General features: G+C 32.4%; 1 protein-coding gene across 1 annotated transcript in view; it reads left to right on the forward strand.

The window, feature by feature from the left end:
- LOC150107582 (uncharacterized) overlaps positions 1–11,042 on the forward strand; it is a 34,246-nt gene extending 23,204 nt beyond the window's left edge. Inside the window, exon 8 of the mRNA XM_090391405.1 lies at positions 10,744–11,042. Within this exon, the coding sequence (XP_090247531.1) occupies positions 10,744–10,781 (38 nt within the window). The 3' untranslated portion in view covers positions 10,782–11,042. The remainder of the gene's footprint in view (positions 1–10,743) is intronic.
- The last annotated feature ends 216 nt before the right edge of the window (positions 11,043–11,258 follow it).

Raw genomic sequence — 11,258 nt, forward strand, 5'->3', positions numbered from 1 at the left:
TGAGAAATTCTTTTTTTTTTAAAAGAGATTTCCAGGAGAATATCAAGTAAAAGTAATTTCCTGCCATTTTTAAGTCCAAGGGGGTAAACTTTATGCTACAGTTTAAGCTATTAAGATAGTCCTTGAATTCTTCCTGTTCTATGTTTGAACTTAGTCAGATGATGAAAATATTATCGACAAATTTCAGCCAGATTTTCGGTTTGGAATAGTATCCGTCCCCGTCTTTTTTTCAAAGGATTCCTTGAATAACTTACTCAGAGCTGGAGATAGAAAGAAGCCCATAAAAACACTGACTTGCTTTCTTATCTGAAGGGAAAAATTTCTCAAACAAGTTCTAAAGTTTCTTCCTCTGGATACATCTGTGAATTAGTTAGCATATCTAACCTGGCTAGAAGGTGGGATGATTTTATTACTATGATATTTATTCCGTTCTCTCAATGAAGTGTAAGCTGTTCATCATAAACGATTCTGCTTTTATTAGGATCGTCGAATCTCTGGCATCTACAGTAGGTCTAAAGGATACTTCCTATTCATGAATCGGGTTCCGAGAATACATACTTTTTTTTTTTTTTTTTTTAATCAAGTCTCGGTGTTATTGCGTGTGTGCCAAGTCCGGTCTGAATGTAGGCAGAAATCAGCATTCAGGTTTAACTTTTCCAAGATTGATCACTAGACTTTCTGCTTATATTCTGAACTGGCATCATCAGTATTTGTCTCCACTTAGATCGTCACTTGCCTGCCTGGTTGGCCGACTTTCCGCCCCCCCCCCCCCCAATCAAAATGCTGTACAGTTCCAATCGAAGAGTTCGAAGCAGAGATATTCGTGATTGTTTTTCGCACGTATTACTCTCCCACAATGGACTGGGTTACCATAGGTGGAGTAACCCAATCCTCCCGTGAGTTTCTGCAGGCTGATCGTTAACTGTTTTGTGTACTGTTGAAAGTTTTTGTATTTATTTATTTATTTATTAACGTGTATAACATATAATTCTGTATCATTCCCAATTGTTTGTTTTTTTTTCTGTCTACTGACAGACAGAGGAAGAATGGAAAATATACAATATTCGCATTTTATGAAACCCAACACGAAAACATTATTACTCAAATTTTTAGAGTATTTTTATATTTTATTTTATTATAACTCTATCAACAGAAAGTTGTAAATTTATTTTTATAGCTTCCCACAGAAATCATACGATGTTGCATACATACGGTCTTACATGTAGGGCCAAAAGAGGATTGGGCCCCAGCAGTATTTTGTGCTATTCATCTCCCAATCTAAGAATTTAGAACTATAACAGTACATTAGTATTAGTATTATGGGAGAGTTTGGTTAGATAATCTGAAAATCCTGGTCTAAAAACCAAACGTGAAAATTTTTCCAACCACTTCTGACCGCCAATAAGTAGGGTGGTAGCTCATACCGAACGATGAAATTGATCCACCATCTAAAAATACAAACGTCTATATCGAAGTGGGATTCAAAACCCATAACCTGGTTGGAGAGTGGAAGCACTATTCACCAGGCCAACCAGGCAGCATACAGTATGCAATTATTTTATATATTCATTTAGTATCGTTTTTAAAGATAATATAATATTTAAAAGTATATTTTTCCTTAAAAATATTAAATTAGAATTTTTAAAAATATTTCCCATGTAAAGGAAGAAAAATTAACAATAATAATAATTTTGGGTTACCCTAGGTGGAGGGATTTTCAGGATTTCTCACCACATTATTCAAAAGCAGTGGTGTAAACAAAGCAACACTTGCTTTTATGTGTGTGGGTGAGTGTAGTTCAGCGGTGCATAACGTTATTCAGAAGCTCATAATCAAACGCTTTCGTTCTTTCCGAGATAATTACGATATTACCTCATTAAGATTACATAATTTAACCTCAGCAGACGATGAAAACTGCAACCACATCCCAGACTCGTCTGCTACTTAACGAAGCGTTAACATGCTGAATTAAAAAGTAAAATACGTACTATATTTTCCAAACGAAGTTGGAAATTCCGAGTATATCATCAAAAGTAAGAAGATAGTCCGAAAAGTCAATAAAAACTATTGATTACGCAAACATCGGAAAACCAAAAAAGCATTATTTTCGTTTTTATAAATGTTTTAGTAAATGCAACTTTACTTCCAGTTGCCACGCTTGTGAATCCAGTAATTGCTATTGTGTATTCAAAGTAATTTTTGTATGACCTTTTTTTTTTTTTTTTTTGTCGCCTGTCTACGTATTTGTTTTAGCAGCTTTTGTGTCATGCTTTTCATGGTCCAATGGGAAGTAGCAGTTATTAGACTGTCGGTTGCCTGTCCACACTACTGTTAGTACCGATTGAATCGCGATGAATTTTTTTTTTTTTTTTTCCCTTTTTAAGACGCACTGAAATCTGAAGTGCCTGTCACATCACATTTCTGGCGGAACAAGTCTTGAAACAAACAGCTACTTTTCACAAGGGTCAAATGAAAGCACTCCCATCAAAAAATTTACAGGAAAAATATACGATTGCGGCACTGCTTCTCAGGATGTAACATCCGGGAAGACTTTCAAGAATTTTTAAATGTTACTAAGATATCTCGAGAGAAGGAAAAAGACAATACTTTTGTATCCTGTTGTTAATCCATTTGTAGGCCTGCTATTTATTTCAGTGTAATCCGAAATAAGTTTGCGCTGAATTTTAATTCCCAATTTAATATAAACAAGACTAGAAAAACGAAGATATTAAAGTAGGTGATTGCATTCAATACATTTGAATCAATTCGGAAAAATTATAAATTTCGATAGCATATTAATTTTAATAACTTTATACATTCCTAAAATAGCTTTTCGTTTTAATTCAGTGTTTCGAAACGTATCTTCTACACACACTTTAAGAATGTTTCGTTCTTTTTATTAAATAAATTGGACTGCTAATGATCGCAATAAATGTTTTATTTATATACAAGAGAAGGTTTAACGCATAAAAATTAATAAAAATTTTTTACAAAGAAGATAATGGATAAAAACTAATTCATGGTGTATTTCAAATATGACTAATGACTGTAAAACTAATTAAATGTTTTTCATTTCATTATTTTTGCATTTTTTACACGAAAAAAGTTCGGCTGCCATCTTTGTGCAGTCCTCGGAAATCAGCTCGTTGAGCGAGAAACTACAAAACACAGTAGAACAATTTTAAAAAAATCTTATTATAAACCGAACTAGGATGTAATGAATCATCGTGATGCAGACAAATGCTTTCGGTGCACATCGTAATGGTGAAAAAAGAAATGACATAAAATCAAACATTCAAGAAATGCATTGCGCTAAGCGTTTGAGTCTCGGAAGGAACCTTTGTGTGGACTTTTCAACTGAAGGTAAGTTTAGCCAGTCTGAAATGGACGTGACACGTTTCCCCTCTATCCAAAAGAAAGACAAAATGGTTTACTTTGAGTTAATCCTAAACATAAGAACAGCATATATCGTCTGCTATTATATTTTATTGCATTGGAACAAAACTTTCCATCTTATAATGGCGATTAAGAGGATCGACACTAGATTGCAACGATGGTGAAATCCCTAATGATTTTAATCCATTAGTGAAAGAAGTTTTCAATATTATCATCGGAAAAATTCTCCGAATATAAACTTTATAGTAACTGCGGTTTATCGTCTTTTGTATGATCAAAGCGTGGGTTGATTTCGAATTAGAAAACGGTGCTGTGGTTTATAATTCTGACAATACCTAAAAACTATTCGTCGATTACGCAAAAAAAAATTTCTATTTTGAATTGCTTCATTCGTATAATAGTTGTGAAAGTTAGCTTCCGCGTACTGAATGCCATCGTAAATCAGTGAGAAAGCCGCCTACGAAGTTCCTTGAACTATGCCCTCATATCTTTTCTCATATCGCTAGAGATCTAGCATCTGCTATTTAATATTGCTCTGGAGTTTTCTGGAAATCCCACTTCTTTTTGACGGTGTAGTCTTTGAAAGGAATGCAATTTAATTCTCGTTTATTTGGGAGCACCTTTAGCAATGTCTTAATTATACGTTTGTGAAATGTATAAAGAAAAAAATGTCTAAAATAGTGGCAATTAAAAAAAAAAAAATGTTTTCATCTTTTACAAACTTTGTCTGCCAGCGTGTCCTATGTCTGTAGATGCGTGTGTTCACGGGGCCGTTTGCCTGTTCTGGGGGACGAAAAACCAGAGTTTCCGGGTGAAACCTCCCCACCACCACCGTATGAGATCGACTAACTCACCTCTCGTCGAAAGACACCAGATAAAGGTTCCTCAGACACTGACAAGCATCGAACCCAGGTCTTTCCGACCAAAGGGCTTCGTCTAGACCAGGGATGGCCAACCTATGGCGCATGAGCCAAAAGTGGCGCATTTAATCCCAATGATAATAATAAAAAAGTAAGCCTATTTATGCAAAAAGTATTAATCAAAAACCGATTTATAGAAAAGTTAAAACTTAGTAATTATTTTTAGCGATTTTATTGTTTCGCGCACATCTTTCACACATTCATTGGTTTGATCCTGAGGTGCCAAGCGTTAGCAAAATCGGTGCGTCGCAGGTTTTTAATTAGTCAGTTTGCAAGCGATACTCGTGGGCTACGGAGTCGTGCTTTGTTTGTTCTTTGTGAACATTTGCAGTTTTTTCGAAAGTTAAGCCTTGTTTTTACATTCAGTTACCCATCACAGTGCAAAAGAAAACGAGCAAGAAAAAAAAAAAGAAGAAAACAAGTAATAGTAAGTGTGAATTCAGTGAACGATGGAAAAATGAGTTCTTATAGCTAATCCGCCAGGAAAACCATTGTACTTTATTTGTGAAAGTACTTTCGCACATAATAAAAGACATGATCTTAATAGACACACAACATCAGACTAAAATACGAGGAGAACTGAAGTGCTTGGGTCTGAGTTACAGATAGAGAGAATCTCGTTTTTATATTAAATCAATATATCACCTCTATATTAACGTATTTTTGCTGGGAGTTTTTAAGGGTACAAGAGTTGTAACGCATCTGAATTCGCAAGTGAAAAAATTGGCGCATGGAATGTAAAAGGTTGGCCACCCCTGGTCTAGACCGACTGAGCTACGTAGGCTCAGTGATATTAGTATTAGCTAGTGGAAATATGACAAGAAACCTTCGGACTGTCAAAGAGGTTTGATTGCCAATTGCAGTTCAGTAATTTGAGGTCTGGAAGGTTCAGATGACCACATCAGATTTTTTTTTTTTTTCTGGCCCTTCCAGAATCAATAGTTATGAGGTTTTGAAATGAATACATTGAAAGCTACTGAAGTCGGGTTGTATAATAAATCCTAATTTGGGCATATTAGTTTTATAATTTTTAGTAATGTAATTAAAGTTATTTTTATTTCAAAATTATTTATATTTACTAAATCATTAGTGGGAAGAATTTCTTAGAAATAGAACATGCAATTTGCGTACAAGTATTGCTTTGCTGACTCCCACTCCTGTTGACAATTTCTAGTAGGTGAAGATATTCGTGGTGACTCAGATTCATTCATTGAAATAGCGAACTCCTTAATGACCAGGAAAAAAAAGCAATCTATGACATCAAGTTACGTCACTGCTTTTGACGTCATTGTATTCTACACTCACTTCTGACCTTGCGACAAGGTAACAAAGACGTGGCATAGATTCAGGTACACTGTACTCGAAACGAATGGGAATAGCCCATACCGGAAAAGCAATGAACACACATTCTACAAAAGCACACACACACACACACACACACACACACACACACACACACACACACACACACACACACCTGTCGATATTGTTAGCTGAATGTACAGGTACTAGATGAAATTGCGAAAAATCTAAATTCTAGTCGGATTTTAAGAGCATTAGAACTAAAAAATATAAAAGAATCAAGTAAAATAAAATAAATACATTTTTCACTTAAAAATAAACATAATTATAAATCTAACTGCATTGTCTTCCATAATAGGTAATTTACGATATGAAAATCAAACTTATGAAAAAAAAATAGTGTAATAAAGTTTCTTTTTATATTTGGCTATAAAATACGGATGGATCCATAATATCCTCTATTTAAATAAATACATAAGTTCGCAATAGATGCAGCCTCCGCTTAATGCGAGAGATAAATATGACAGACTAAAACAGATATTGTTAATAATTTAGTGTTGGGGTTTCTGAGTTCCATTTCCAACTGCTAATCGCTTTTAAATTTATTCCTCAACTTTCTTTCCTTTGTTTAATTCTTACTGATTCATAATCTATGTGTGCAAATGGCAATATTTGTCTGAAATATCTTTATGTTTTCAGCTTTAAGTGGAGGCTTAGATAAGTAATAATGAAGGAAATAGTAATATTTTTTATCTTCGATAAATTTCATCGACAACCAAAGCACAGAGGGTTAGGAACCCCTACTCCCATCCCCATTAGAGGCAATGTAACCTTATGACAATATCAGTTTCATACTAAAGGAAGTTTTTTTTTTTTTTTTTTTTTTTTCCTGAAACTCCCGGGTTTTTAGTCCCATTAGATTCGTACTATTTTTAGACAATAAGACCAGTTATGGTTTAGGTACAAGAGACGGCGACAGTTGTCTGCATATTCTCTTCCTAAAATCGTCGGTAGTCATAAACTCAACTGTCAGTGACAACTGAAAGTGAAGACGGACAAAAGTTTGTTAGGACTAACCAAATTCCACCTACTCCTTATTGGCGAATAAATCTGTTAGAATATTTATTTATTTATCTATTATTATATTCTCTTTTTATTTTTTATTTTTTTCAATTCAGTCCATTTTCTTACACGTTTAGTCTAAACGTTTATGAACTACATCACACTGAAAATAGTATTTTTACTTAAGATCTTAAACATGCCTAAAGATAGTTGAAAGTTTGTCGTAGGATACACTAGTAAAACTATACAGAAAATTCAGCTAGTGTACAGCCTACATCTGATGTTAAGGATATAAGCAAGGCTGTTGCACCATCCCAAGCATGAAGTTTTCTATATGACCTGACGATAATGAGAAAATTATAGACCCCAAATTGACAATAGTTGTTTGGGAAAAGATAGAACAAAAGAAAATATCTGACTAAGTAGATTTCTACAGTTCTAAAATTCTCAAGGAGAATAGATTGTACTTACCGGCATAAGATAGTGGTTAGTATACAACCAGTTAAAAAACAAGCAAGCAGTCAGGTCAAGCATGTTGATTACACGAAATTTTTGAAATTCGTAGCACAGTTGGTAGCAACGACGCCTTTTACCTGAAAACAGTTGAATTCGATTTCCGTTGTAATACGTGAGCAGCATTTCTAAGAGCTTTTCAACTGAAAGTGAGTTAACCAGGAATTCCTGGAATCTTGAATTTTTTTTTTTTTTTTTTTCATCAAGCAAAGTATGCTAACCGGCCAGATAACACTTTAGCTTTGATTGATACTTTTATATTCGTATATCCGTGGATTTTATAATATAATTAAAAGAGAGGAGATGGCAATCCTGTATCATTTGATTTCCATCATTTTTAAGTGCGATGAGATAGAATATCGAGTACTTATATTTGTTTTTTTTTTTCTTTCATCCGTTTGTTAGTCTGTGCTTTACTTGGACGAATTTTAATGAAATATGGCATTTGAAATCGTTACTGGAATTTATGGAGACATCCCAGTTTTGGTTTAAATAACACAATTTTTACAGATAAAATGATAACGTTATATGTCACGAATGGCAAGAAATAAACTCTAAAATAAATAAACATAAGTAAAAAATGCCTGTCTTCTGTAACCATAGTGATAATGAAGTCGTCACTATACCAGAACGCTATTGTGAAACCAGTGGAGTATCGTAATAATTGGCGTCTGCAAGTATGCCGAAGTCTCTTTGATAAAGAATTATGTTGTTATTGACTAAATTCAATACAGTACCTTTTATTTATATTTGAAATATAAATAATAATAATAAATAATATAAATAATAATAATAAATATAAATAATAATAATAAATAATATAAATAATATTAATAATAAATATAAATAATAATAATAAACAATATAAATAATATTAATAATAAATATAAATAATAATAATAAATAATATAAAAAATATATAAAATATAATACACTACTTAATATAATTCCGATAATATAAATGTCACTTTATGATAAATGACGTCAGTACAGCGAACATATTATTAAGAATTCATGACTATACCATTTCCTTCGACAGAAAAACCCGTCCTGCTCAGTAATGATTAATTACCAGAACGAAAACTTGACCACAGCCGAGAATAAGTTCTTTGTCATCGGTGTTAAGCCATTCAGCGGTTAGATGTCAATAAGGAACATTACAAGAATTAAGAATGGATGTTCACGATCAGTAGGCTATTTGAAGGCACACAAACTGCTCATCCATCAACAAGTCACCTTCGTTGGTGCAGTAGAATAACTTGGTACTTATGCTAAGCAACGGTGCAATGGAGACAGGAATACATTTTACCAAACGTAAACATTATGACCAGAAGATTAATTTACAGAAGTGACTAGGAACCACAATCTAAAAATCCGCGTTCAGAAAATTTAAACGTATAACCAAAATTATTCAGTTTATATGAAGACAAGATTATCCTGAAAAAGAAGAAATAAAATGCGTTAGTTCATGGAAGCGAGCACAAAGAAGTACTTGTTAAAACAATATAAATATTCATAAAAAAAAAATCCCACCTAAAAAATTATATATATATATATATATATATATATATATATATATTCAAGATACCAAGTCATTTTATATAAACTTGGTTTTTAATCCTATTTCCCGAGTAAGCAAACAGACAAGTAAGTCAAGTTTGCGCCTGCATACTTGTCTGTTTGCTTACTTGGGAAATAGGATTAAAAACCAAGTTTATATAAAATGACTTGGTATCTTGAATACATAATATCCCCAAGTTAAAAAAACTTTATATATATATATATATATATAGAAAAATTAAGTTTATGAGAAAAACTGCAAAGTATACCCTATTTGATCACAAAAGAAACGAAGAAATTATGAAAGAATTAAACCAAGAACCAGTAATAGAAAAAATTAAAAAATATAAACATAGATGGATGGAACACGTTCAAAGAATGAAAACAGAAAGATTACCAAAACAAGCCTTAAAATACAAGCCATTAGGAAAAAGAAAACCAGGACGTCCTCTTAAAAGATTCAACGATGACTTCTAAGGCCGGAACAGGCCATGCTAGGCCTAAATCCTTGATACGCATGATGATGATGATGATGATGATATATACAACACATATATATGTACAGATCACAACAACGGAAGTCGATTTTAGTACTAAATTTTCGTCTGCTTACTATTTTTTTCCCTATTATATATTGACCAGTGAAAACTGACAGTGTTAGCACATGCATACTAAAGTTATTAATGACGTTACATATCTTTCGTGGTACTGAAATTATCAAAAAATAAAAATAAACGTTACAGAATAAGAGGCACTGTTTATAGTATTTTTGCCTCTTGAGAAAGAAAAAAAAAAGAAATATTACAAATATATCAAAAATTATAAATTTGCTTTATATAAAATATATACAACTATAATTATTTAGATATTTTAGATGATTAGTTTTTAGATATTTTAGATGATTAGTTTATTATGATTGCATTCGCTATTCAACTATTTGAACGAATGCATAACTTCACTAAAATTATACACCGTTTTTTTTTTTTTTCCTGAGATTTTTTTTTTGGTCATGTAATATTCGTTTTTGATTATATATTTGAAAGTACGTGATTTGCAGCTTATGACGCCTCTTTCTGTGTGATGCAACTAGTGCCCTCAGTTATGAACGACCACATAATTATCAGTTCTATTTTATTACGAACATTAGCAAAATGCGACTTTTGTTTGAAGACTGTTTTACTCCTATCCTAAGCTGATACAGAAAGCTAAGGAAACTCTTTGGCTTCGAAACATGTATAGTTGTCAACAATTTCAAGGTTAGATCAGTCATGAAGTACAGTTTCTGGAAGCGAAGGGATACAGGTATATCTACGTTGTTCTTGAATGCATACATATACATTGTTTTAGTCATAATAATAATAATATAAAAAAAAGGAAAGTATTCATGAGCAAGGATGTTAATGATGGACTAATTCATTCAGATGGAGAGATAGGATTCGGAGAAAATACAAGTGTGAGTCATAAGAACCGATGCGAAATTTGATATTATATCAAATTTGATATAATATATTTGATATAATAGGTGATAGATGATTTTTATTATCCGGTGTGATACCACTATTTTTATTGAATGCCTGATGTTGTACTAAAATTATCAAAAAAAGAAAATAAATAAAATATGATATTAAATGCATTATCAGTTAACGTGATCTATTAGAAATAGTTAGCGCACACACGTGAAAAACCAAAATTAAAATGAAAAAGGAAAACAGATTATATTTGAAATGGTTACGATAACCTTTAATAATCTTATGTTTCAGTCAATATAATCTCTGACAGTTTTCAACCTCAGGAAATATTTATACACACTGAAGCAGAAAATTGCAGGAAACCACGCAAAATCAGAATCTATCAGGAAGTCCAAATGCACAATTGTTGATAATCAGAGATTACCACCAATTATTGTCCCTTAAATAACAGAAATATACAATCAGTAATACTATAAATGGATAGAAATCTGATTAACCGTTTCAAATACTTTTCATTTCAGCAATCCAGTGGACAACAATTCAACCATATTATTTGTAAAACAGTCGTCGCTGGAGATATATCAACAACTTGTTACGAGCGCCATCTATGTAATTCGATAAAATACTGCAACTGTGAAATGTATTGTAAATGTGCAAATGTTTCTGCCTTTTAAAATTATACTTTTTGATATCGTATTTCTTCCTTATTTTCTATGTATTTAGTATTTTTCCTATTTAAAATGAAAATGCTGTTTGTTTTAATTTTAAATTTTAAATATACGTACAGTTAACGTGAGAATAAATTTAATTACTTATGTGATTGTGGAGTAATTATTCATGTGTGTGTGTGTGTGTGTGTGTGTGTGTGTGTGTGTGTGTGTGTGTAGAATTTTTTTTTTTTTTTTTTTACCTCGGGTATATATATATATATATATGTAGTTTTTATTTTTAATTTGAAGTTCTTATACGGGTCATCTGCTCATCGAGTGATTCCTTATTCTCCTGGCAGCTTTGTTACGATAGCCTTCGGCGACCA

The sequence above is a fragment of the Typopeltis vanoorti genome, chromosome 4 (assembly GCF_054136105.1).
Source record: "Typopeltis vanoorti isolate ZY-2024b chromosome 4, IOZ_Tvanoo_1.0, whole genome shotgun sequence".
Lineage (NCBI taxonomy): Eukaryota > Metazoa > Arthropoda > Arachnida > Uropygi > Thelyphonidae > Typopeltis > Typopeltis vanoorti.